Source organism: Micropterus salmoides, unplaced genomic scaffold, assembly GCF_014851395.1.
Source record: "Micropterus salmoides isolate LMB-PRFRI ecotype aquatic unplaced genomic scaffold, ASM1485139v1 Ms_hic_scaffold_7, whole genome shotgun sequence".
NCBI lineage: Eukaryota > Metazoa > Chordata > Actinopteri > Centrarchiformes > Centrarchidae > Micropterus > Micropterus salmoides.
The window spans coordinates 37,155,988-37,183,415 of NW_024044459.1; the positions used below are offsets into that span (position 1 = coordinate 37,155,988).

Sequence of the window (27,428 nt, forward strand, 5' to 3'; positions counted from 1 at the left end):
ATTCTTATTGTGTTTTTTATATATACCCTTTTTGGATAGAATTACTACAGACTGTATATATATATATATATATATATATATATATATATAAATACCGTAACTTCATTGTCCTTGATTTGCAGCATGCAAATAAAAAGGAAAATGAATGAAAAAGGTCTTGTTGCCTATAAATAATATAAATAATTTCAACGAGTGTCCTATAAAGGGTTAAACCTAATCAAAATAAAAAGCATTTATCTTTATGTGTGAAAAAAATGTTATATATATATATAATATATATAAATATATTATAATTTATAGTAAAACTTCATATTTTATAAACTCTTCATATTTTGTGTGTAAAAAATCTTTGTAAGTAGCTGAAGCTGTCAGATAAATGTAGTTTAGTGTTTAGTGAAGGTAAAAGTACAAAACGAAAAGAAAATACTCAAGTACCTCGTAAATGTACTAAGTTACTGTCCACCGCCGCGAAGTCGCATTTCGAAGGTAGGAACCTCTTATTGCGGGAACGTGTCCCCGGTCGGAGGGATTTGTCGGAGCACACGGTCCCTCCCTGTAAAGCTTCCGGAGCGTTCAGCCTGCGTGTTTGAAATGTTTGAAAAGCTGCGTTTTCTGCACGTGTAGAAGGAAGAGCTGCTGCTCGCGAGCCGGCGGGTCACACCTGACCCCGAGCTCGAGCCCGGCGTCAGTACCTGTGAGGCAGAGCGCGAGCTAAACGAGCTGCGCAGGTGAGACATGATTCAGTCTTTATGAAAACAATATATATATAAAGAGAAACTAAACGTTCAGCAGGCAGGTGACAATATTCATCAATATAAAAATATAACAGTTATTTTTGTTTCTCCTGTTTCCTTATTGTGCAAATAAACTTAAAGCTTTTTCATTTCCTAGTTAATATATGTGTTGAAATGATGTCAGAGGTTTTACAGCTGCTCCATGTTTGTAGTCCAGTCACCAAAACAGACATTTTCAGATGAGTATGTTCCTCAGTAGGATCACGTGATGAGCAGCTGCTCTGCGTCATCAGCATCATACACAATAAACACATGAAGCTTCTGACCTAAATTGGCGAATGGAACCTCACCTAGATTTTACATAAAGAAAGGGATCCGCCAAGGCTGCCCCACATCGCCCCTTTTATTTTTGATTGTAGCCCAAATCCTTTGTGTCCTAATTCACAAGAGTTCAATCAAAGGAATTACATTAAACGAAAGAGAAATAAAAATATCACAGCTGGCTGACGACACAACCCTGTTTCTAAAAAATGAATCCCAAATAGGAATTGCACTAAAGGTTGTGAATAAATTCTCTGAAAGCTCAGGATTGAATCTAAATTTATCAAAATGTGAGCTGTTTTCTCTTAAAAATAAGCACTCGGGTCAAATTTGTGGGATAAATATGAAGAATTTAGTAACCTATCTTGGAGTGAAAATCAGTCATAATCATAAGTTAATGACAGAGAGTAATCTGTCTTCACTGTACAACTCTATTAATAAAAAGTTTGATTCTTGGCTTACAAGAGATATATCTACATATGGCAGGGTTCTTCTTTCTAAAGCAGAAGGTCTCTCACGAGCAGCATATTTATTTACATCTATAGAAATAACTAAATCACAATGTGCCAATCAAGACAAACTGTTATATAATTTTATATGGAGGAAGAAGCCCCATAAAATCAGGAAAAACATCTTGACCAATAAAATTGAGGAAGGGGGTTTATCGGTAATTGACTTCTCGCTTTTCAATGAAATATTAAAAATTTACTGGTTTAAAAGATTTTTGAAAAATCCAAACAGTTTGTGGAACATTGTTCCAAACTTTATTTTTGAAAAACTTGGTAAAAGCACATTCTTGCTTCAGTGCCCATACTCCATCAACAGACTGCCAGTCAAACTGTCAAACTTCCATAAACAGGCTCTAACTTGCTGGTCACTTTTATACAAACACAATTTCTCCCCTCACAAATATTTTATCTGGAACAACAGGAACATCAGACATAGAAACAAGACTCTCTTTATACAAAACTGGTTTAAACATGACATTGTACTGGTAGCCCAACTGTTAAATAACTCAAATCAAATTTTAACATATGAAGACTTTACTCATAAATTTAACTTCCATCCTCCAAGAAAAGAATTTGACGTTGTAACCAGAGCTATTCCCAATGGGATCATAACCTTACTTAGAGGTGAGAAAGATCTGGATCAAATGAATGTATTTTTGTCCAGCAGTGTTTTAATAAATGGTCTTTTCTAGACAGAAAAGTCAACAACAAAGTAATTAAGAACCTTTTATGTGCAAAATCTATCCCTGCATGCAGGCACAAATGGACCCCCCGGTATGAAAATATTAATTGGAATAGAGCATGGAGTAACCCACAAAATTTTTTAATAACAACAAAGTTAAAGAATATCATTTAAAATTCTTCACCACTGTTACCCCTGTAACGAGATTATCTCGAAATTTATCCCTACTGTAGATGAAAAATGCTCCTTCTGCTCTCTGGAAACAGAAACGTTGGACCATTTATTCTATAGCTGTTCACACAGCTCCTCTCTGTGGAATGATATACAAGGCTTCATTAATGGACACTTTGGCTCAAATATAAAATATCCAATTTTGACATTTTATTTTATTTCTCTGATTCAAACTCCTCTGTACAATACATAGTCAATCTATTAATCTTGCTTAGAAAATTCTTCATTCATAAATCAAAATTTATGAAGAATAAACCTCTTTTCAATGTTTTTAAATTTGACTTAAAAATGATATAGTCTGTATTTCTGGACTGAAGAGTAAATCAGCATCAAAATGTTTACAACATTTATCTAATATAACTTTATAAATAATTTAACTGATATTTATTGTTTGGCACTCTGGCTGTATACTTTATTTTTGTTTTATAATTTTTTTGTTTGTTTCTTTGTTATTTAGTTTTTTACTGTCTCTGTTTTTTGTTCCTTATAAAAACGTGAACTGTAACTATACAATTCTTGTAATAAAAAAACTGACCACGTGTTTCCACAGTGACGTGAAGGTGGCAGCTCGTTACTGATCCCTGAAAAATGTTCATGTCTGAACTTTACATTTGTTCTCCTCCTCATGTCCTCCTCATATTCTCCTCTTCCTTCTCTCTTTCTGCTCCTCCTCCTCCTCATGTTCTCCTCTTCCTTCTCTCTTTCTGCTCCTTCTCCTCCTCATGTTCTCCTCTTCCTTCTCTCTTTCTGCTCCTTCTCCTCCTCATGTTCTCCTCTTCCTTCTCTCTTTCTGCTCCTTCTCCTCCTCATATTCTCCTCTTCCTTCTCTCTTTCTGCTCCTTCTCCTCCTCATGTTCTCCTCCTCATGTTCTCCTCTTCCTTCTCTCTTTCTGCTCCTCCTCCTCCTCATGTTCTCCTCTTCCTTCTCTCTTTCTGCTCCTCCTCCTTATGTTCTCCTCCTCCTCTTCCTCCTTATTTCCTCCTCCCTCTTCTCTCTTCCTCCTCCTCCTCCTCATGTTCTCCTCCTCATGTTCTCCTCTCACTTCTCTCTGTCTGCTCTTCCTCCTCCTTATGTTCTCCTCCTCATGTTCTCCTCTCCCTTCTCTCTTTCTGCTCCTCCTCCTCCTCATGTTCTCCTCTCTCTTTCTGCTCCTCCTCCTCATGTTCTCCTCCTCATGTTCTCCTCTCCCTTCTCTCTGTCTGCTCCTCCTCCTCCTTATGTTCTCCTCCTCATGTTCTCCTCTCCCTTCTCTCTTTCTGCTCCTCCTCCTCCTCATGTTCTCCTCTCTCTTTCTGCTCCTCCTCCTCATGTTCTCCTCCTCATGTTCTCCTCTCCCTTCTCTCTGTCTGCTCCTCCTCCTCCTCATGTTCTCCTCCTCATGTTCTCCTCTCCCTTCTCTCTTTCTGCTCCTCCTCCTCCTCATGTTCTCCTCTCTCTTTCTGCTCCTCCTCCTCCTCATGTTCTCCTCCTCATGTTCTCCTCTCCCTTCTCTCTTTCTGCTCCTCCTCCTTATGTTCTCCTCCTCCTCTTCCTCCTTACTGTCTCTGTTTTTTGTTCCTTATAAAAACGTGAACTTATTTTCCTCCTCCCTCTTCTCTCCTCCTCTTCCTCCTCCTCCTCATGTTCTCCTCCTCATGTTCTCCTCTCCCCTCTCTTTCTGCTCCTCCTCCTCCTCATGTTCTCCTCTCTTTCTGCTCCTCCTCCTCCTCATGTTCTCCTCTCTTTCTGCTCCTCCTCCTCCTCCTCATGTTCTACTCCTCATGTTCTACTCCTCATGTTCTCCTCTCCCTTCTCTCTTTCTGCTCCTTCTCCTCCTCATGTTCTCCTCATGTTCTCCTCTCCCTTCTCTCTTTCTGCTCCTCCTCCTCCTTATGTTCTCCTCCTCCTCTTCCTCCTTATGTCCTCCTCCCTCTTCTCTCCTCCTCTTCCTCCTCCTCCCTCTTCTCTCCTCCTCTTCCTCCTCCTCCCTCTTCTCTCCTCCTCCTCCTCATGTTCTCCTCTTCCTTCTCTCTTTCTGCTCCTTCTCCTCCTCATGTTCTCCTCTCCCCTCTCTTTCTGCTCCTCCTCCTCATGTTCTCCTCTCTTTCTGCTCCTCCTCCTCCTCATGTTCTCCTCTCCCTTCTCTCTGTCTGCTCCTCCTCCTCCTTATGTTCTCCTCCTCATGTTCTCCTCTCCCTTCTCTCTTTCTGCTCCTCCTCCTCCTCATGTTCTCCTCTCTCTTTCTGCTCCTCCTCCTCATGTTCTCCTCCTCATGTTCTCCTCTCCCTTCTCTCTGTCTGCTCCTCCTCCTCCTTATGTTCTCCTCCTCATGTTCTCCTCTCCCTTCTCTCTTTCTGCTCCTCCTCCTCCTCATGTTCTCCTCTCTCTTTCTGCTCCTCCTCCTCATGTTCTCCTCCTCATGTTCTCCTCTCCCTTCTCTCTGTCTGCTCCTCCTCCTCCTCATGTTCTCCTCCTCATGTTCTCCTCTCCCTTCTCTCTTTCTGCTCCTCCTCCTCCTCATGTTCTCCTCTCTCTTTCTGCTCCTCCTCCTCCTCATGTTCTCCTCCTCATGTTCTCCTCTCCCTTCTCTCTTTCTGCTCCTCCTCCTTATGTTCTCCTCCTCCTCTTCCTCCTTACTGTCTCTGTTTTTTGTTCCTTATAAAAACGTGAACTTATTTCCTCCTCCCTCTTCTCTCCTCCTCTTCCTCCTCCTCCTCATGTTCTCCTCCTCATGTTCTCCTCTCCCCTCTCTTTCTGCTCCTCCTCCTCCTCATGTTCTCCTCTCTTTCTGCTCCTCCTCCTCCTCATGTTCTCCTCTCTTTCTGCTCCTCCTCCTCCTCCTCATGTTCTACTCCTCATGTTCTACTCCTCATGTTCTCCTCTCCCTTCTCTCTTTCTGCTCCTTCTCCTCCTCATGTTCTCCTCATGTTCTCCTCTCCCTTCTCTCTTTCTGCTCCTCCTCCTCCTTATGTTCTCCTCCTCCTCTTCCTCCTTATGTCCTCCTCCCTCTTCTCTCCTCCTCTTCCTCCTCCTCCCTCTTCTCTCCTCCTCTTCCTCCTCCTCCCTCTTCTCTCCTCCTCCTCATGTTCTCCTCTTCCTTCTCTCTTTCTGCTCCTTCTCCTCCTCATGTTCTCCTCTCCCCTCTCTTTCTGCTCCTCCTCCTCATGTTCTCCTCTCTTTCTGCTCCTCCTCCTCCTCATGTTCTCCTCTTCCTTCTCTCTTTCTGCTCCTTCTCCTCCTCATGTTCTCCTCCTCATGTTCTCCTCTCCCTTCTCTCTTTCTGCTCCTCCTCCTCCTCATGTTCTCCTCTCTTTCTGCTCCTCCTCCTCCTCATGTTCTCCTCTCTTTCTGCTCCTCCTCCTCCTCCTCATGTTCTACTCCTCATGTTCTCCTCCTCATGTTCTCCTCTCCCTTCTCTCTTTCTGCTCCTCCTCCTCCTTATGTTCTCCTCCTCCTCTTCCTTCTCTCTTTCTGCTCCTCCTCCTTATGTTCTCCTCCTCCTCTTCCTCCTTATTTCCTCCTCCCTCTTCTCTCCTCCTCTTCCTCCTCCTCCTCATGTTCTCCTCTCCCTTCTCTCTTTCTGCTCCTCCTCCTCCTCATGTTCTCCTCCTCCTCTTCCTCCTTATGTCCTCCTCCCTCTTCTCTCCTCCTCTTCCTCCCTCTTCTCTCCTCCTCCTCATGTTCTCCTCTTCCTTCTCTCTTTCTGCTCCTCCTCCTCCTCATGTTCTCCTCCTCATGTTCTCCTCTCCCCTCTCTTTCTGCTCCTCCTCCTCATGTTCTCCTCTCTTTCTGCTCCTCCTCCTCCTCATGTTCTCCTCTTCCTTCTCTCTTTCTGCTCCTTCTCCTCCTCATGTTCTCCTCCTCATGTTCTCCTCTCCCCTCTCTTTCTGCTCCTTCTCCTCCTCATGTTCTCCTCTCTTTCTGCTCCTCCTCCTCCTCATGTTCTCCTCTCTTTCTGCTCCTCCTCCTCCTCCTCATGTTCTACTCCTCATGTTCTCCTCCTCATGTTCTCCTCTCCCTTCTCTCTTTCTGCTCCTTCTCCTCCTCATGTTCTCCTCTTCCTTCTCTCTTTCTGCTCCTCCTCCTTATGTTCTCCTCCTCCTCTTCCTCCTTATTTCCTCCTCCCTCTTCTCTCCTCCTCTTCCTCCTCCTCCTCATGTTCTCCTCCTCATGTTCTCCTCTCCCCTCTCTTTCTGCTCCTCCTCCTCATGTTCTCCCCTCTTTCTGCTCCTCCTCCTCCTCATGTTCTCCTCTTCCTTCTCTCTTTCTGCTCCTCCTCCTCCTCATGTTCTCCTCCTCATGTTCTCCTCCTCCTCTTCCTCCTCATGTTCTCCTCTTCCTTCTCTCTTTCTGCTCCTTCTCCTCCCTCTTCTCTCCTCCTCTTCCTCCTCCTCCTCATGTTCTCCTCTCCCTTCTCTCTTTCTGCTCCTCCTCCTTATGTTCTCCTCCTCCTCTTCCTCCTTATTTCCTCCTCCCTCTTCTCTCCTCCTCTTCCTCCTCCTCCTCATGTTCTCCTCCTCATGTTCTCCTCTCCCCTCTCTTTCTGCTCCTCCTCCTCCTCCTCATGTTCTCCTCTCTCTTTCTGCTCCTCCTCCTCCTCATGTTCTCCTCCTCCTCTTCCTCCTTATGTCCTCCTCCCTCTTCTCTCCTCCTCTTCCTCCTCCTCCCTCTTCTCTCCTCCTCCTCATGTTCTCCTCTCCCTTCTCTCTTTCTGCTCCTTCTCCTCCTCATGTTCTCCTCTTCCTTCTCTCTTTCTGCTCCTCCTCTTTATGTTCTCCTCCTCCTCTTCCTCCTTATTTCCTCCTCCCTCTTCTCTCCTCCTCTTCCTCCTCCTCCTCATGTTCTCCTCTTCCTTCTCTCTTTCTGCTCCTCCTCCTCCTCATGTTCTCCTCTTCCTTCTCTCCTCCTCCTCCTCCTCTTCAGAATGGAGCTCTCATTATTACTTCATGACCTTCATCTCTCTCCCTGCTCCTCCTCCTCAGAGAAGCCCCTCCCCTCTCCCTCTCTTCCTCCAATCACAGAGCTCCTGTCTCGGCTGCAGGACAAGCTGATTGGTGCGTCCACAGACTCTGAAACGAGCTCCCTGATTGGTCGTGTGGAACAGCTCTTCCGAACAGCAGATCCTCATTGGCTGTTCTCCCCAAACTCAGCCAGTCAGGATGACGGGTGGGCGGGGCTTCGGGCGGCGTACGGCTCTCTGGTCAGTGCTGTGACTGGCTGCGCAGCTCTACCGCTCTGCGAAGACGACTGCGGCTCCCCGTCGGCTGCGGCCTATCAGAGCGTACCCGCCCGAGCTGGACCGGTATGCTCCGCCCTCAGAGCGCTGCTGGGAACTCTGGGAAACTGGGAGTCAGGGGGCGGAGCCAGAGGAGGTCAGACCGGCTTGCTCCTGACTGTAGCTCCTCCCATCTGCGTGTTCGCTGTCACACATTTCCAGGTGATCAGTGAAGTCCGTAACCTCCTCTTCAGAGTCGAGTCACGATGTTTTTAAACTCTCGTTTTCTGTCCCCGTGTGTGCGTTCAGGATCAGGCGTGGACCAGCTCCTCCTCCAGAGCGGCGGCACAGAGCCTGCAGGAGGCGCTGCTGAAGGCTGGGCGCTGGAGGGACTCCGCCCACCTCCTGATGGGGGGCGGGAGCCAGGACGCGGAGCGGGAGGAGGGGGGCGGGACGAGCAGAGGGATTCTGGGAGGAGTCCTGGACGTCCTGCGGCCTCAGCTGACCAAGTTCGTTTTTATGTTTCTCCACCTTCAAATATCGTCTATAGCTGCGTTTTGTTTGTTAAAGTACGATTAATCTAATCACGATGTCGTCATGTGCGATTACATGACCACAAAAAGTGTGTGATTCATTAGCTCCGCCCACACCGGGCTCTCGCACGTACCTCTAAAACAGAAAAGCAGACGTACAGTGAGAAGCGTTCAAAACATAGTCGGATTCGTCACCGGAGCACCGAGAGAAACGCCGGTCGCTCTGTGACGGAGAGACGGCGGCAGCAGCTGAAGCCGTCAGACAGAAGAAAACTGGGAGAAGATCAGGAAGGTTTGGGTTTGGCTCGCTGACCATCTAACGTTTTAACGCCGTGTCGGCGCCTTCAGTTGTTCAACATGTTCAGCTCTTCACAGAGCCGACGTGCTCCTCAGTTTCACTTTTCGTCAACCGACCAATCACAGCCTGGATAGGGCGCGACATTAAACAAGTTTGACGTGCTACAGCAAATCATTAAATGTTGAACAATATGATTATTGACAAGTTAATATTCAGCATTAACAAATTAACGTAGAGTCGTCTTCCTGCACAAGGATTAAATAAATAAAACCAACCCACAGAAATGAAACAGCTGGATTTAATATCCGACTAGTGGTAAAAAACTATATGACCCTGTAATGAATGTAGTATTTAATATATAATTATATTATATTATCGTGTGCAGTTGCTCCTCCCGGCTGTGGACAGATGATATTTGCTGCTTCTAGCCGCCTCCTCTGCAGAGCAACACGCCGCCCTCGTTCTGTTTCACTGAAGTTATTCTTGAATATTGTTTAATGCAACAAATGCTGATCATGAGTCAACTCGCTTAATTATCAAGGAATGAACAAACTCCTGACATTTTGAAATGTGTATTTCTAAACTTGAACAAAGTTAAAGTCGAATCTTAATGCGACTTTTTCTCCACATCGTGCAGCTCTAACAAAGACCTCACATAATGAACTGTTCTGTTCTATCTAGATGCACCGCGGCTCCTCTTACATGTTTCTACAGGAGCCTGAATGGACAAACTGCTGTAAAGTCCTAAAAGTGCAAAACACACTACTTTAGAATTCATTATTGAATTTTGTGCCTGACGATGCGATTAAACATTTATACATAATATAAATCTTTGTTAGTATGATGTTAAACGGGTTTGACCTGCGTTCAGTCTGAAACAGGAACTGCTCCTTATCAAGTCATTTATTTATCAAACGTGTTCTCTTTATTTTTTTTTCTTGTTGATGGAATGATTTACTATTTCTTGCTGTTTTGTGATGTCATCTCTTGATGTCATGCAATGAAGTACTTTTACATCGTGATAGTGATACTTTGGATCCGAGTACTTCTTCCAACACTGCCGCTGTACAGTCACTGAGCGCCATCTAGTGGTTAAAACCCAGAATAGAAGTTCTGACCGGAACTTTGTCAACGCTGGACCTTTTTAGTTTGGACATGAATAAAATATTTAAATATCATAGATCCATAATTTAAAATTAATTAATGAAATACGGTCATTATTGGAAGATGATTGACGAGCCAGCTTCAGGACAACAGATCTAAGAAACAGTGAATCCAAACAGTACGCAGACCACAGGACTCGAAAGTAGACCAGGGTCCCCGTCTGAGAGGATTTCTGCTTTCAGATGTTTGATTATAGAAAGTGTGTGAAACCTGTGGCCAAGATGAATCACACATTCTGTTACACAATATTATAAAAATATAATAGACAATACAATTTTATTTCTTTGCTGCGATATGAAGAAATACAGGAACTTTCAGTTTTATTATTGGGGGTATTTTGTAGGGGAATCACTTTTTTTGAGTGCATGCTTTGCTTTCTTGACCTTTAATGCAGTGAACATTTTTTAAACAAAACGATAAAATAAGTTCAGAAAAGCAACTTTTATAAACCGGAGGGGGGGTTTAATGCAACATCAGAGGTATTTAGTGGGCGTATATTTATGTGGGATTTCTAACATACGCTTCCGTCACGGCGCCGCCGCTCTCTTGTCTCCGGTTCTGATCCCATTCAAAGATCCCCACGGTCTGGTGGCGACGGGGGGGGCAGACCGCCAGTGTAATGTGGACTGTGTGTGTTACAGGGACTCGTGGCAGCGATGTGAAGCAGTGAAGTTGGTGTTTGCTTGGACTCTCCTGCAGGTGAGTTTGACCTTTGTTCAGCGGCGACGACGACGTCATCAAAGATTTTAAAAGTTATAAAACAGTTTAAGTCTTAACAAGCGAAACATCTGCGGACGTCTGACTTTGATTATTAAGAAGAGATTCATTGATCCCAGGATGACGTCACCGCTCAGGTGTTCTGTGTGTGAATGTTTTGTGCAGGTGACTCGCCCCTCTCTCTCCCCTCACCTGCACCTCCTCCTCCCCCCGTCCCTCCTCCTCAACGACCACTACAGACCGGAGAACTGCATGCTGGGAGTTCGCTGTCTGCACCACATCGTGCTCCACACGGTGAGAACGCACACACAGCAATTATATTCTCAAAACCAAGAATGCAAAGAACGGACTTGTGTTCTTGGGAGAACGTTCTCGTTAGTCGTTCTTGGCAGAATGAACTTGCAACTTCACGAGCACGCAGAACGCTGCTGACTGTTTGAGACGGTGCGTTCTTGCGTTTACCAAGGTCTTACATATTTTCCTTGTCCTTTCGTAGGATTAAATTAATGCTGTAACGTCACAGATGAATACTTTGTGTGTGTGAGACTTTATAATTCACTCCGTTTGGTGTGACTCTGATGTTCTACAGCAGCACAGGTTCCTGTTTCTGTCAGTGTTCAGCTTTACGCTCTGGACTGTGGCGTGTTCGCCTGGGGTGTAACTAACTGCAACAACTACATCCACACAGTTTGTTTGTATTTTTGATTTCACCCCTTAAGAGTTCTTAGTGCACAAATATTGGATTCATTTCATAGGTGTCATTTACGCTGTGGACACTGGGGACGTGTCTTTTAAAGCATTTGTTAAATATGTTCTGAAAAATGACTTGCAACAAGAAATGTTAAAAGAACAAATGAAAATACTGAGAGGTTTATTTGCACAAGAAGAAAACATACAATTTAAAGATAAAAGAAACCAATGTGTATTGTTCAAAAACGTTTAAGCTAAAAACATCTGAATCACTTTATTTAAATAAAGATAATTCTACCATAACCTTGTGCAGGAAATGTCTCCAGAATGCAGCACTGAATATTTCATCAAATAGATAAAATATCTTCTTGTCTTGTTCTCGTGAACCCAACATTGTGAATTGTGCATGTGAGCTAAGTGTATCTTCACACCCCTAATCTGAACCCTCATGTTTCACCACAAAGTGACGTCCTTGATTCATTTTTATCTTTAGTACAAACACTCCCTAAAAAGCTATAGTGTGTTAAATATTAATGTATTATAATAAAAGGTTTTATTAAATTCATGTAACTTTGTAAACAATTTTCTCGGGCTTAAAATTCATACAGATTCCATTAAACAGCAGTGAAGTTGGCATTAAATTTCATCCTAGGTGGTATTAAAAAAAGTCTTGACTTTAACTTTGAGAATCCTGCAGCCAGACTTCATCATCCAAAACAAAAAGCTCTGAATCAGGTTAACTGTCGGTTTGAACTTAACAAGATATATTTGCACATAAATTTAAAAAAAAAAAATCAAAAGCAAATACTGCGACCACAACTCTACTGTACACTAACAATGTCTAATATTATGATAATAATAATAAAGCAAAGACGGTCCCCTTTAGTACTATTTCTGTTTATTTTTTAGTTTCACAAACCACATTTTTCTGTACATCATCTCCAGATGTCTTTTGATTTAAGTTAAAGCCTTGAATCTTACAGCTGTGGGTCTTTACTCTGGACTCTCTGCCGTGTTGGCTGCAGGTCTGCGTGTCTGTCGAGGCCTCTGTGAGCTGACTGGCCGGCCGGCTCGCTAGCTCCCCCCGCTGACGGTTGCGGAGCGTCACAACTTTGAAAACGATTGAGCACATTTTCGATTCGCCATCATTTTAAGTAAAACTGAAAATAAATCAGACGTGTGAACACGGAAAACATCTCCAGATGATGTAAAACTTTCTCTTTGGGGTTTCTTGAGTTTGAGGAGTCGCCGTTTATGAGCCGAGGACTCGTGGATCAATCTTTAAATCCTCCATATGGCTGTTAATAAAAGGTTGGCGTCAGTGAGGTTGTTAAAAACTTCTGGCTGCAGGTCAGGAGGAGCCTGTGAACGACTTTAAACGTCTCATGTAGGTTCTGCAGGATTCAGCTTCGTTGTCATTATGCAAACACAGGATCTCATAATGAGACGCAGCTGCAGCCCAGAACGCATAATATAACATGTTCAAATGTATAACAAGAAGTGCATGTAAGTTCAAGATCAGTACCAGTGTAACGACATGTTGTGGTGATGATGGTGTTTGTGTGTTCAGCCGGCTGCAGATCTCCGTCAGTTCAACAGAGCTGAAGTTCTCTACCAGGCGTTGTTCAAACACCTGTACACCACAGAGGCTGCTGTCATACAGGTAACACACTCTGCAGAGCGTCTTAGAGACGCTGTGTGAAGCTTAAATCTCTCACACTCAAATAAAGGGGAGGACGGGAAACAGGAAGTGATGTCAGCACAGCGGTGTGACTCTGTGATCAGGTGATTAAACCTGTCTCTCTGCAGCCGGTCCTGTCCTGTCTGCTGGACCTGCTGTTGGTTTTGGAGAAGCCCCCCTCCTCTCTGGCCCCGTCCTCCCCCCGCAGGAAGACCTGTCGCCATGACGACGTGCTGCGTTTGGTCCTGACGCACATGGAGGCGGAGAACAAGGTGGCGCTGCGGCGCGTCTACGCCGCCGCTCTGCCTCCGTACATAGACAGGTAGTTCGATATTTACTCCCGGCGCAGCGGCAGGCGGGTGGAGTTTGTTGTGTGGCAGCAGAGTTTCAGGGTGCGTTTGTTTCTGTGTTTGGGGTCAGGATGGGCGTGGCGGTGTGCAGACACCTGCGGCGGCTGGAGCGAGTGGTGCTGGGATACCTGGAGGTCACAGATCCGCCTGAAGAGACGAGTCGACTGAAGATCCTGGAGGTGCTGCAGAAAACCAGCAGAGCAGCCTGGCCGCGGTGAGCGCACGCACGCACGCACGCACGCACGCAGTAGTACTTTTATATTTGAGGACCCTCACTACACACACCTAGGGGATGAGTATCGCTACTCGGTACCTTTATGGAATCAACCGAAACAGCCCGGGATCAAGTAGAATCAAAACGTCTCCAGTCAAACAAGAACTTCAATCGATACTTTTTGTAACCAGATCGCAGCAAAAAATGACTATTTGTCTGGTTTTGTTTGCAGCCAAACACGCAAGCGACACACGGAAAGAAAGAAGAGCACGCCTTTTTTTTCCCCTTATAAACTGTATAAAAAGGGTCTGAACGCGCTCAGTCCACGCTGATTTTAACAGCCTCTCCCCTTCGGCTGCGTCTCAGACGTGTTAGTCGCTGTTGCACGTTCATCACCACAAGCTCGGCATTCTGTTTGTTTAATCTCCTGGAATCATTTAACACGTCTTTGTACATTTTTATCGATCGCTGCGTTCTATCATATCGATTAATGCTTTTGTGGCGCAGCAGCGATGAGCTGATTTTACTCACAGAGCCTCCGGCTGCAGCTGCTTCAGGTGTAGTTGTTTTGATCGGCTGGACATGCAGCTTCTCTTTACTCTGTTTGTGAGTCATTAGTTTAGTGACTTGTTTAAACAGACAACGACTCATTTTATACTTGTGACTGTCGTATTTTTGGAGGTTTGCGGCTCACCACTAAAGGAAAAAGCTCGCTGAGATCTTTCAATTCAGTTTATTGATTGAAAATTAACAAAATAATTCTGTTTACTTTCGACACATATGGGAAAAGAAATTCCTTTTAATTTGTTTCCCACAACTTATTGGGTCACTAAACTATTTCACTTCTCTCATTCAAATATAAAATAACTCCCAAGTTGCAGTCTTTCCCCTTATAGGCTAATACCACCAGTGAGGATGAACTAATTAGGATGAGGAGCATGTGATACAATTACGCAGGTGGCGTTTTATGCAAGGTACCGAATGAAGTACTCTGTTGGTATCGGTGTCACTTTAAGGGAACTGGTTTTAGTACAGTTATTATAAATTTTTAAACGATACCCAACTTTACACACTCCCCACAGCCCAGAAACAGAAACTAAATCATCACAAACCGCAACAAAAATAAAATAAAAACAAACGTTTCCAAAACAGCAGAAACTGAAGCTGGACGGAAGATGATTGGACTGATCTGAACAGATTATCGGCCCAAATGATGCCGTAGTTTAACATCTACGATTAGAAAATCAGGGAGCCTCAGATCAGAAACCCGCAACAGCCAATGAGAGCGAGCTGAGCAGGAAGCGTTCCCAGCGTGTCGGATAAACCTGCTGATTCCCTCTTCTCAGCCTCCAGTTCATCCAGTTTCTCTTCTTTGGTTTAAAAAAAGAGATCAAATCGGTTATGATCTGAAAACCCTCTAGCAAAGAAGTTCAACATATAATAGGTTTGTGGATATGAATACTTGAAGACCTGCAGTCTGTGGCTATAACTTATCTATGAAATCATCTATTGTGTGTGTAGAAATGATGACAAACTGATTTAATGTTGTAATAATTTTTTATAGTATTGCGATTGCATTTTTCTTGTTTCTTTTGGAGAGTCCTTTGTGTTCTGTGCTTCTTTAGAATTATCTTTTAACCACTTCTGCCTGAACACAGATAACTGAACAGCCTCAACACAAACATAATATTAAATATAACATAAATATTAATTAATAATTCTGTTGAAGCTCAGCTTTCTAACATGTGACCGCTGTCACAGCTCCACGCTTTATTTAAACTTCACAACCAATTTGGAGTCATAATGATATGAAAGTGTAATACAGATCAAAAAGTGTGACTACTTCACAGGTGTGCAAGTGTAAAAACAGGGAATGAAACCAAGCTGTGGTATAAATCAGTTTCACACCATGTTAGCCTCTTTACTGACTCAGCTAATCACAACCTGCTGTGAACTCCAGCTAAAAGGTTCACGTCATGTTACGCTCTACCTAATCGTAACGTAGTATCGAAGAGACAATGGTGGCTAAGTAAAAAAACAAGTGAAGGAAACCTGAGCTATAAACCTGAAAACTACCACAGCCAGCAGAGTCACTCAGAGGTCTGTTTTTCTCTAATGGTGTTTTCAGTGTGATCATGAAGAGCTGCTGTCTGCAGGTTCGGTCGGTTTCCTTTAAACAGCACTCAGGTGGGACAACTCTGCCCTCTAGAGGCCAAACAGAGGAACTGCTGCTGTTCTCATCTCTCTCTCTCTCTCTCTCTCTCTCTCTCTCTCTCTCTCTCTCTCAGGATGGCGTGCCGTGTCGACGTGTTGCTGCGTTGCCTGCTGAAGTTGCTGGTCGACGTCTCTTCGGACTCTCAGCTCGGTGATTCGGTCAGACAGAAGCTGATGAATGAAACGTCTCTGTGCATCAAGCTGCTGGACGGCTGCTCACAGGGAGCCCTCCAGGTGGGTTTCATATAAATATACTGATGTTTAACAGAGAAGAGTCGGCCTCGTTCGAATAAAGTGAGGTGGGCTGCAGAGCTCTTTATTCACCCTCACCTGTCTGTCTGTCAGCCTCTCCTCCAGCAGGTCGACAGCAGCTGCTGCAGCCCTGAGGTGCTCAGTTGCCTAGCGACAGTAACTACGATGACAGAGAGGTGACGCAACAGACCAGGTGAGGAGGTGTGAGAGAAAAGATGTTAGCTTTAAGAAGCAGAGACAAAAGACGACTTGACGCTAAAACAAGTTTTAAAAACTTTTAATTCAAAGAGAAATAGCAGGTGTAAAATATAACAAAGCAGCTGCAACAATATGTTTTACATGTTTCCACAAAGGCACCACGAGCTTCAGGTCTTTAAGTGCTTAATGTTCGGCTCAGTGTTGCGTTCACAGACCTCAGAAATCTTCAGTCATTTAGTACACAGAAGTTTGGTCAGTGTGGTAAAGAGCAGCGGGTGATCAATGCTTCCTGTGATCAGCTGTGTGATTATGTTGCATAATTCAAGGTGCAGAAATTGATTGTTGGCCGTAGAAACAGCGGCTGTAAAAAACAAACTCACTACAAGGTTGATTTAATAGCTGCTCTGGAGCTTTTGATCAGCTGTTCTCAGCAGATGGATTTGAATTGTAGATGTTCAAACATGTTGACTCGTAGGTACAGAAAGGTTTGAACTCGTGCAGCAGATGCTTCAGCCGGCTGCAGCGTATTCCTTCCTGTTAAAATGGCGTCCGCAGAAAGAGCTTCTTGTTGCCAGCGACAGACCAGGGGTCTGACGGCATCATGGAGAGGATCCCCGCAGAACAACAGGAACTTATCTTTTACAGAGCTTTGTCCATTTAAGGCCAGACACTTTAAAGTACATTTCACTAAAACCTGACGTCACGTTATACCTGCTGCTCACTCATCGGATCTTTACCATGATGACACATTTAACAGGAAACTGAAGTCTCGCTCTGAAATCTGGTGAGATCTTGCTAGCAGTTTCCACCGGCGTCCTCCGGCAACAACTCGCCTCTCACCAGACTTCAGAGCGAGAGTTTCCTGTTTAAAAACAAAGGGGGTCACCTGGAGTCCCTCGCAGGGATTCTGTCGGACACCTGGCGTAACAGTCTGAGCCTGTCACTGGCAACAAGATGCTCTTTCTGTGGACGCCATTTTAACAGGAAGGAATACGCTGCAGCCGGTTCAGCTGCTGTCTGAAGAACCTACTGCGGGATTCAAACCTTCCTGTCGAGTCATTTCAACATGTGTGGAAACTGAAACCAGCATTAATCATACTGAAAGGATTATTTAAGGACTTTTCATCCATGTCTGTTTCAACAAATCTGTTTCCAAGATCGGGAGTTTGTGGTTTGTCTGACGAAGGTTCTTCATCAGGGCGACTCCATGTGAAGCTGCAGGACGGCTCCTAAAAGGACTTTAACTCTGCGTCTCCTCACTGCAAACAAACCCGAGCTCTCTTTGGTTTCCTCTCTGTTTCCCCTGTGAGCAGTCTGAACACACATCAGTGTGTGAGCAGCGAGTCCAGCTGGTCCAGTCGGTGTTTCAGACCCAGTAAACTGTCCTCGGCCTCCAGTCGTCTCGCCTCCAGATCCTCCTGCTGACTCCACAAACTGCAGCGCAGACGAGCCTCGAACACAGAGCAGAGCGGACGTTACTTTCGCTGCTTCACGCTTTGATTTTAAGTGTTACAACATGATTTACTATGTTTTTATATCAAATCTGTGTATTGCTGAACAAATTAGCATAATGTGAATCATTAAACTTTTTGCTGTTAATGTGAATCTGTGTATTTTGGACTGAATTAATTCTGTTTCTTAGCTGCTAATAAACACTGACTAGCTGAACGCCGGAGGGCCACATGTACGGGGAGCCGTTTAAACATCTAGTCCTTAAAACGTATGAGTCGCTATTTAAAAGCTACAAGTAAATTATATTTTACTCACTAGTACATTTGATTCCATACTAGTACTTTACTCGTAACTATTTGCACGTTTTGCCATTAAAATCTACAGGCTCTGCAGGTCAGATATCACCTGTTACTAATCAGCAGGTACTAGCATCTAAATAACACTAATAAAATGATGTCTGAACTTCAGAGCCTGTAGATTTCAATGGCTAAAATATGTAATACTAAAAAAAATTAAGTACTAGTATCTATTCAATAGTTATTATTAACTAATAAGTACTGGTAGCTTTTAAATAGCAACTCTCGAGTTTAAAGGGATAAATGTTAAAACGCCACGTTCAGTAAACTGTCAGCAGCAGTAGCCACAACTTTAACAACAACAACAACACTTCCTGCCCCGTTTCACAATAAAAGACCACCAGGAAGATGATAATGTCCTTTCCAAGTACTGGAAGCATTTTAATGTGAAAAACAGGAAAGCAGAAGTTCTTATATTAAATATTGTAGTCCTGTGTTTTTACTAAATCTATCAACACAAACAGGAAACAGAGGATCAACAGCACATGTGCAAATAAAGTTCACCTGGGCCGGTTTTTGTTTACCTGTCAACAATAATAAAAGTGTTTACCTTCAGCCGCTCCTCCTGTTGTCTCAGCTCTTCTCTCTGCAGCTCCACCTTCCACCTCTCCGCCTGAAACACACACAGTTACTGCAAACACCTGAAATCATTTAATGGTACCAATAATAATCCGTTACGATAGCAACACTTTATCACAAACTGCTAACGAGCCTGTATCAGGTGGACGTTTCTGTCTCACCTCGGAACTGAAGGCTGATCTCCGACCAGCTGTGGACAGGTAGAAAGACTCCTCCCCCTCCCTGCTGTCCTCCTACACACACACGTTAAATGAAGCACAAGCAGCTGAACATTTATTTATTATTGATTAATTAGTTTGTGATGCTTCACCTCTTTCACACGAAGCTTCTCCCGTTTGTTTTGTAGCCCCTCCTCTTTCAGTTGCAGCACCTCCTCCTGTTGTTTAAGCCCCTCCTCTTTCAGTTGCAGCACCTCCTCCTGTTGTTTAAGCCCCTCCTCTTTCAGTTGCAGCACCTCCTCCTGTAGTTGTAGCTCCTCCTCCTTGTGCAGCAGCTGTTTCTCTCTCTCCTGCAGCTCCTCCTCTGGTCAGTCACAAACAAACCTCGTTTATATAAATGTTTATATAAAGAAAATATCTAAAACCATTCGGGACAGAAAAAGACTGACCGAGCTGGTGGAGCTGCAGCTGCTGCTCGGCCAGACGGCGCCCCCTGTCCTCCAGCCGACACACTGCAGCTGTGACGTCCTCCAGTCCTGCACACAGCGCCTGGGGGGGGGGGGGGATTTATTAACACCATTAAATAACTTTTGGAAGGAGGGACAGTAGCTTGAAAGTTTCAAACCCACTGGTCAGTTGCAACAAAGTTTAACGTTGAGCCCTGCATAATTATTCAAATTTTCATTAAAAAACAAAGATGTGTTCTTAAGTCTGTCACCGTTTAAAAAGCTAAAATCCTCCTGATTCGACCAATGCAAACCATTTCAAAATACAATCACCACAGCGGGTCCAATCAGCGCCTCTGTCAGACAAACCAGTACAATCAAAAGTGATGTGACTCATCTATGAAGCCTCACAGTAACTTAATCCACCGATCAATTATAATCCAACAAAAATGGTCTTGTTAACGTTACGTTGTCAAAGGTCCAGACGATCCAATCCAGTAAAAATATTTAGTCCAAAACACATTATTCCATCAGTAAATCTCCGGCTGCCACATCGTGTCATATCTGCCGGCAGACGTGGCTCGTATGTCGTTATAACCGTAATAACTCTAATTTGAATGTAAACAACTACGACAGCTTCTTTCAAATTAGCTGCTGAACTCTGACCTTTCGTGTGACAGCTAATCCCACCCAATAGGAGCTCACAGAGCCCGCGCTGTAAGGAAGGGCCCGCCACTGTTATTTCCGGGGTAGGCCGAGCCAATTGCAACCAACGGTGCCGATGACGGGCAATTCCTGTAGCCAATAAAATTCTGAACATAACGATATCCAGCTTTAAGTAGGAAGTTCATGATGAGCGATGCAGCAGCAGCCGCCTGCCGCTAAGGGGCGGGGCTGTTTTAGAAAACATTCGCTACGACATACACTCAGAAAAACCTCATTTTCATGGTATTGGTATGAAATTTAAACTTGGGCTAGGTAAGGCTTTATCCTGTGATCCTACAGTGTTTTCCAGCTAAGAAGTCCCAGCTGTATGTCTGCATGCATTTGTTAGCAAGCATTTTCAAGTGGAAATGAAAAATATATTAGTTTTAGTGTGTTTAAACTTAGATTAATTAATTCCAGTAGCTCTTACAATCATTCTGACTTTTGGTTAGACTCTCCAGAGAAGCCCAAAACCAGGCAGATCCTCCAGATGGTTCAAGACATTCAATTTACTCTAGATCTGCCTTGAGGCGTTTTGCATGAATTTTACAGGAATGTTAAGAGGTTAACAAATCGTGCTGTGATTTGAAAATTGCAGCAGGCCGTGTTTTGATTTCAATAAGATTTGATTAATTGTTCAGATTTCTCCACTGTTTAACGGGCAAAGGTGGAGCTGGACTACAGCCGTGCGCTGCGGGTGGTTTAAACAGGTCGGTGTGTCGTACCTGTCTGTCCAGCTCCTGCAGGTGTTCTGCTCTCTGCTGCTGCCTGGACTCACTCAGCTCCTTCAGGAGACAAACACACAGTAAAACCAGAGTCCAGACTGAGGACAGGATGTGTGTGTGTGAGCGTTTTCACCTGTTCCAGGCTCTGCAGGTGTTTCCTGGTCTCCTCCACCCGTTCACTGAGCACAGACAGCAGCTCAGACTTCTCTGAAACACAAACGTGTTTCTGTCTCATCTTCATGTCAGCAGAGACACAAACGCACTGATGACACGTACGCTGCATCAGCCGCTAACGCCACGTACCTAACAGTCTTTTCTTTACGTACGTTAGAGTTATAGTTTGTCTGTTTTATACATTTTTACATTAAATAGCCAGTGTAAGTAATGATGTCACACCGTTAAGCTGCTCCTGAGTGGCTGCTGTATCTCTGACCACTTCCTGTTTGAGAAGCTGGGCGTGGCTGCGCTCCTCCCTCAGTTTAACAAGCTCCACCTCCACCGCCGACAGACTCCTGACGCACAAACACAAACTCAAGTCATGTGACCGTTTGTGAAAACTGGATTTTGTTCACGATGAAGCCGTTTCATGTGCGAGTGTTCACGTACCGGTCAGCGTGCCTCCGTCGGGCCTCCAGGTGTGTACACTGCTCCTGCAGGCTGCTCCTCTCCTCGCGCCTCCTGCTCAGCTCCTCCTGCACCTCCTGCACATTAAACAGGACATAAACATTACAGTTCCTTGCTTTTCTTGTTAAATCTATAAAACCATCTCAAAACTTTATTTATTTTAGTTTTATTTCTGATTATATTCTGAAGGTTTGTACAGAGGGTCTGTTCATTTATCATTCACAGCCTGAATTAGAACATTTCATTCACAAAAACTTGGCGATAATAGATTTCTTTGTGCCTTTATTTTCTGATTTATGGAGTAATAGAAAGAGATATCCAAAATTATCTCAGTAAAAACATTTGAGTCTAATGTGTCAACAAAATAAAACAATAATTTTAATCCTGGTTTAATCCAGTGTTCAGATTTCAGTTCTTGAAATAGATGCAAATTAGCGCATATTTTCTTAGATGCCGCCTCATTTGCATATTTAAACATTTCAGAAAACCTGCAATACAAAAGAATATCATCTTAGTGTAATTAAATAGGAAAGTGACATATTATTAGCAAGTTCTATAGAAAACAGTATGAAGAAGGATCATCTCTGTGGAGCTGATGGCTCATCGTAGAGGGGGGGGCCTCTGGTGGCCCTTATATACAGGGGTCACGTTTTCCACAGTTTTATTGTTATGAAAAACGAAGCTGAAACCGAATATAATGAAAAACTTTCCAGAATACTGAACAAAGTTTTCACATTTTTTCCACAGCCTCTCTTCAGGCAGGACTCTCGTACTAAAGAGACAAACTGACAGGATAAAGTCTCTAACCTGCCCGTCAGCTCGCTCTGGGCCGCTTCACTTACCGTAAAGGCTGGAATACGTGCGCACTCCAAATGTAGGCGCGGCTAGTTTAATCTCATTCTCACAGACAGAAACACTCAAAGTGATTCTTGTCTAAGAAGTCAGCCGCAGATGGAGCGGACGTGCCGGAGACAGTTCAGCAGAACAGCGTCTGCAAACTGCTCGGACACTTTAAAATGCTTCCACTCTGCCGACACGTCAATGTGACTGTTCGAGTCTTTTGACTCATTAGGCCGAACACAGAAAGTGCTTTCTTTGCTATTTTCGGCTGATTAATTTCGGTGGCCGAACATTCGGTGCCTCCCTAAAGAGAATTTTAAAAATGAGAAAGAAAATGGCAACAATGCTCAGACAACTACGGAAGCCCTAAGTGGCCACCCATGCAAACATTTTATTTACCCTGTTTTCCATTAATAGCTTCTCAAGATAACAAAACGATCCAGTACAGCGGGCGGCGACTATGTTGTTTGAGGATAATTTAAAACTAGTTGTTGGTGTGTCTGGTTATCTCAGCTGGTAGAGAACAGCACTCTCACTTTAAGGGTTGCGTGTTCAAGCCCCACATTTTCTTTCAATCCTCAGCTCAGTGGGACCGGACTTTGCTGTTCATGTCGCTGAGAGCCAAAAACTAAAGGAAGAAGGTAGAACGAGGGAGAGAGGCGTTCTTTCCACAGCTGGAAGTAGCTGCTGCCTTTATTGTGTCACAGTCTAAGATGCAAAGAACATTGTTGTTTAGTGTAAACTCTGTGCGACCAGCAAAAAGCTTTCAACCGCGAACATTTCTACATCTGATTTATTGAAGCGTCTGCTGAAGCAGCAACGTGAAACTTACAGTAAGAAACTCCTGCAGCTGCTGCCGCTGATGCTCGGACTCGTCGGGAGAGAGCGGCGTTAACATAACGTTTTGTAACTGCTCTTATAAACAGGCTACATGTGCAGAAAAACAGCTGTTTAAAAGTCGGGATTTACTTGCTTTATTTTTTCATTTCAGCCGGTGGCGTAAAGAAACGTTAGGCCCAGACTATATGCTCTGTAAGTACCACACTCCATGCTGCTGTTTTGAGTATGATGTTAGTCGGAGAGACGCTTTGTTTGGGGGTGAAATCAGTGTTTCCCAAAATTACCCTATAATTTGGATAATTATTATCGTGGACCGTCACATATTGATTTTCCAAATCCCGAAGTAATAAGTAAAGTAAGAACATTACTTTTTTAAGGAGTCATAAGTAAGTAGTAATATATTACAATTTCTGAGTAACTTGCCCAACACTGGAACCTCGACGGGAGGTGATACAAAAAAAAAAAAGTACCTGGAAGCAGGTACAGGTGCAACTTTTCCACAATGGAAAACCAAACAAAGGCGAGTCGAGTCGAGCTGGTACTGTGCAGTGGAAAAGGGGTTTTACTTGCTGGCTATCTTTACAAAGAGAGAAATATCCTGTTACTACGGGAAAACGGAGTAAATGAACATGGAAGTGGTGACACATGCACAGTACAAGTAGAACCAGTCGTATTTTGGGGCAAAGTTTTTAAGCGATTTTTATCAGATTTTATTGCTGATTCTGTTCATGTAGTTTTTATGTCCCAGTGACCTGTATAAGTGCAGTTCTGGCTCTCTCCCTATTCATTTTGATGGCAGCCTGGTCTTGTTAGTCCGAAATAGCTGCCCGGACGCGTTGCCAAGATGGCGGCCGAGTGGCAGGACTTGCCTAAAAGGACTTGGAACTGGTGCAACTGTAATATCTGCATGTAACCAATCAGTTGGTGCATTTACTGATCTCTGTCTTTATTTTCCTTCTGTTCAGAACCAAACTACAGAAACTGATCAGGAAACTATGCAAAAACACTTTGGCTCCTAATAAAGACGAAGTTACAATAATATGAAAAAAGCTGTAGCTTTAAATACTTTCCACTAACCTTCAGTTGTGTTCGCTGTTGTTTTGTCTCTTTGAAACAAATCTCTGCCTCCTTTCTGTGGGACGCCACTTCCTGTCGCAGCTCAGCCAGCTCTTTCCTCTTCCTGTCCACTTCCTCCCCCATTTTGTCCAGCTCGTTCTTCTTCTTGTCCACTTCATCCTGCGTCCCGTCCAACTCCTCCCTCCTCCTTTCCACCTCGCTCTGCTTCCTGTCCAGTTCCTCCTGCTTCCTGTCCACCTCGGCCGTTATTCTGTCCAGCTGATTCTGCTTCTTGTGGAGCCACTGGAGACTCTGGGTGCGTTTGGTTTTCACTTCCTCCAACGCCAGCTGCTCTACAAGCAACTCCTGAAGGACCTGTTTGAGCTCTGGACACAAACACACGCATGTTGAGCTCCAGTCTAAGACATGGATCGCTGTCTACAATGATAGTCCTGAGAGGGAGAGACGGGTTGAAAGTGTAAAGCAGCAGTTCCCCCCACATGTTTCTGATGTTTTGATTCCTAGTTTACTTTCTCAGTCACTGCAGCCAGAAAATCATGTGTATAAAAAAGTAAAGACAGAGGGCGTCGTACACTGTACAGAATGTGGAGCCCTCTGGTACAAACTTGGCCTTGTGACAGCCCTGTGTTGTGTTTGTCCTGCAGGTCCAAGTGGTAATCCAGGTAACCGTTGTTACCTGCTCTCTGTGTGTTGTTACCTGCTCTCTGTGTGTTGTTACCTGCTCTCTGTGTGTTGTTACCTGTTCTCTGAGTGTTGTTACCTGCTCTGTGTGTTGTTACCTGCTCTCTGTGTGTTGTTACCTGCTCTCTGTGTGTTGTTACCTGCTCTCTGTGTGTTGTTACCTGCTCTCTGTGTGTTGTTACCTGCTCTCTGTGTTGTTGTTACCTGCTCTCTGTGTTGTTACCTGCTCTCTGTGTGTTGTTACCTGCTCTCTGTGTGTTGTTACCTGTTCTCTGTGTGTTGTTACCTGTTCTCTGTGTGTTGTTACCTGCTCTCTGTGTGTTGTTACCTGCTCTCTGTGTGTTGTTACCTGTTCTCTGTGTGTTGTTACCTGCTCTGTGGTTGTTGTTACCTGCTCTGTGTGTTGTTACCTGTTCTCTGTGTGTTGTTACCTGTTCTCTGTGTGTTGTTACCTGCTCTCTGTGTGTTGTTACCTGCTCTCTGTGTGTTGTTACCTGCTCTCTGTGTGTTGTTACCTGCTCTCTGTGTGTTGTTACCTGTTCTCTGTGTGTTGTTACCTGCTCTGAGTGTTGTTACCTGCTCTCTGTGTGTTGTTACCTGCTCTCTGTGTGTTGTTACCTGTTCTCTGTGTGTTGTTACCTGCTCTGTGTGTTGTTACCTGCTCTCTGTGTGTTGTTACCTGTTCTCTGTGTTGTTACCTGCTCTCTGTGTGTTGTTACCTGCTCTGAGTGTTGTTACCTGCTCTCTGTGTGTTGTTACCTGCTCTCTGTGTGTTGTTACCTGTTCTCTGAGTGTTGTTACCTGCTCTGAGTGTTGTTACCTGCTCTCTGTGTGTTGTTACCTGCTCTCTGTGTGTTGGTACCTGCTCTCTGTGTGTTGGTACCTGCTCTCTGTGTGTTGTTACCTGTTCTCTGTGTGTTGTTACCTGCTCTCTGTGTGTTGGTACCTGCTCTCTGTGTGTTGGTACCTGCTCTGAGTGTTGTTACCTGCTCTCTGTGTGTTGTTACCTGCTCTCTGTGTGTTGTTACCTGTTCTCTGCTCTGAGTGTTCTCTGTGTTGTTACCTGTTCTCTGTGTGTTGTTACCTGCTCTGAGTGTTGTTACCTGCTCTGAGTGTTGTTACCTGCTCTCTGTGTGTTGTTACCTGTTCTCTGCTCTCTGTGTGTTGTTACCTGCTCTCTGTGTGTTGTTACCTGTTCTCTGTGTTGTTACCTGTTCTCTGTGTGTTGTTACCTGCTCTCTCTGTGTTGTTACCTGCTCTCTGTGTGTTGTTACCTGCTCTCTGTGTGTTGTTACCTGTTCTCTGTGTGTTGTTACCTGTTCTCTGAGTGTTGTTACCTGCTCTGTGGTTGTTGTTACCTGCTCTGAGTGTTGTTACCTGCTCTCTGTGTGTTGTTACCTGTTCTCTGTGTGTTGTTACCTGCTCTGTGTGTTGTTACCTGTTCTCTGTGTGTTGTTACCTGCTCTCTGTGTGTTGTTACCTGCTCTCTGTGTGTTGTTACCTGCTCTCTGCTCTGAGTGTTCTCTGTGTTGTTACCTGTTCTCTGTGTGTTGTTACCTGTTCTCTGTGTGTTGTTACCTGTTCTCTGTGTTGTTACCTGTTCTCTGTGTGTTGTTACCTGCTCTGAGTGTTGTTACCTGCTCTCTGTGTGTTGTTACCTGTTCTCTGTGTTGTTACCTGTTCTCTGTGTGTTGTTACCTGCTCTGTGTGTTGTTACCTGCTCTGTGTGTTGTTACCTGCTCTCTCTGTGTTGTTACCTGCTCTCTGTGTGTTGTTACCTGCTCTCTGTGTGTTGTTACCTGCTCTCTGTGTGTTGTTACCTGTTCTCTGAGTGTTGTTACCTGCTCTGTGGTTGTTGTTACCTGCTCTGAGTGTTGTTACCTGCTCTCTGTGTGTTGGTACCTGCTCTGAGTGTTGTTACCTGCTCTCTGTGTTGTTGTTACCTACTCTGAGTATTGTTACCTACTCTGAGTGTTGTTACCTGCTCTCTGTGTGTTGTTACCTGCTCTCTGTGTGTTGTTACCTGTTCTCTGCTCTGAGTGTTCTCTGTGTTGTTACCTGTTCTCTGAGTGTTGTTACCTGCTCTGAGTGTTGTTACCTGCTCTCTGTGTGTTGTTACCTGTTCTCTGTGTGTTGTTACCTGCTCTCTGAGTGTTGTTACCTGCTCTGAGTGTTGTTACCTGCTCTCTGTGTGTTGTTACCTGCTCTCTGTGTGTTGTTACCTGCTCTCTGTGTGTTGTTACCTGCTCTCTGTGTGTTGTTACCTGTTCTCTGAGTGTTGTTACCTGCTCTGAGTGTTGTTACCTGTTCTCTGTGTGTTGTTACCTGCTCTCTGTGTGTTGTTACCTGCTCTGAGTGTTGTTACCTGCTCTCTGTGTGTTGTTACCTGCTCTCTGTGTGTTGTTACCTGTTCTCTGTGTGTTGTTACCTGTTCTCTGAGTGTTGTTACCTGCTCTGTGGTTGTTGTTACCTGCTCTGAGTGTTGTTACCTGTTCTCTGTGTGTTGTTACCTGCTCTCTGTGTGTTGGTACCTGCTCCCTGTGTGTTGTTACCTGCTCCCTGTGTGTTGTTACCTGCTCTCTGTGTGTTGTTACCTGCTCTCTGTGTGTTGTTACCTGTTCTCTGTGTGTTGTTACCTGTTCTCTGAGTGTTGTTACCTGCTCTGTGGTTGTTGTTACCTGCTCTGAGTGTTGTTACCTGTTCTCTGTGTGTTGTTACCTGCTCTCTGTGTGTTGGTACCTGCTCTCTGTGTGTTGGTACCTGCTCTGAGTGTTGTTACCTGCTCTCTGTGTGTTGTTACCTGTTCTCTGTGTGTTGTTACCTGTTCTCTGCTCTGAGTGTTCTCTGTGTTGTTACCTGCTCTGAGTGTTGTTACCTGCTCTGAGTGTTGTTACCTGCTCTCTGTGTGTTGTTACCTGTTCTCTGCTCTCTGTGTGTTGTTACCTGCTCTCTGTGTGTTGTT

General features: G+C 44.4%; 2 protein-coding genes across 4 annotated transcripts in view; one reads left to right on the top strand and one right to left on the bottom strand.

The window, feature by feature from the left end:
* Positions 1 to 27,428, bottom strand: part of LOC119891504 (scavenger receptor cysteine-rich type 1 protein M160-like) — a 1,270,577-nt gene that overhangs the window by 405,658 nt on the left and 837,491 nt on the right. The gene's annotated exons all lie outside the window — the stretch shown is intronic.
* Positions 566 to 17,596, top strand: tti2 (TELO2 interacting protein 2). Of its 3 annotated transcripts, none has more exons than XM_038703305.1 (11): positions 566 to 728; positions 7,381 to 7,894; positions 7,982 to 8,181; positions 10,309 to 10,366; positions 10,550 to 10,678; positions 12,645 to 12,737; positions 12,884 to 13,077; positions 13,176 to 13,319; positions 15,608 to 15,767; positions 15,879 to 15,978; positions 17,141 to 17,596. In XM_038703305.1, the coding sequence occupies exons 2-10, from the start codon at positions 7,382 to 7,384 to the stop codon at positions 15,963 to 15,965; spliced, it is 1,578 nt and encodes a 525-aa protein (XP_038559233.1). In that variant the 5' UTR covers positions 566 to 728; position 7,381; the 3' UTR covers positions 15,966 to 15,978; positions 17,141 to 17,596. The 3 variants fall into 3 exon arrangements, with proteins under 3 accessions (XP_038559233.1, XP_038559234.1, XP_038559235.1); XM_038703306.1 differs by having other exon boundaries at positions 17,182 to 17,596; XM_038703307.1 differs by having other exon boundaries at positions 17,297 to 17,596.

What these genes read in the sequence shown, in the direction of transcription:
- tti2 (XM_038703305.1), top strand. Translation starts at nt 7,382, where the DNA reads ATGGAGCTCTCATTATTACTTCATGACCTTCATCTCTCTCCCTGCTCC. An exon ending in TCGCTGTCACACATTTCCAG is followed by an intron (nt 7,895 to 7,981) that starts GTGATCAGTGAA and finishes GTGTGCGTTCAG; the next exon opens with GATCAGGCGTGGACCAGCTC. An exon ending in TTGCTTGGACTCTCCTGCAG is followed by an intron (nt 10,367 to 10,549) that starts GTGAGTTTGACC and finishes TGTTTTGTGCAG; the next exon opens with GTGACTCGCCCCTCTCTCTC.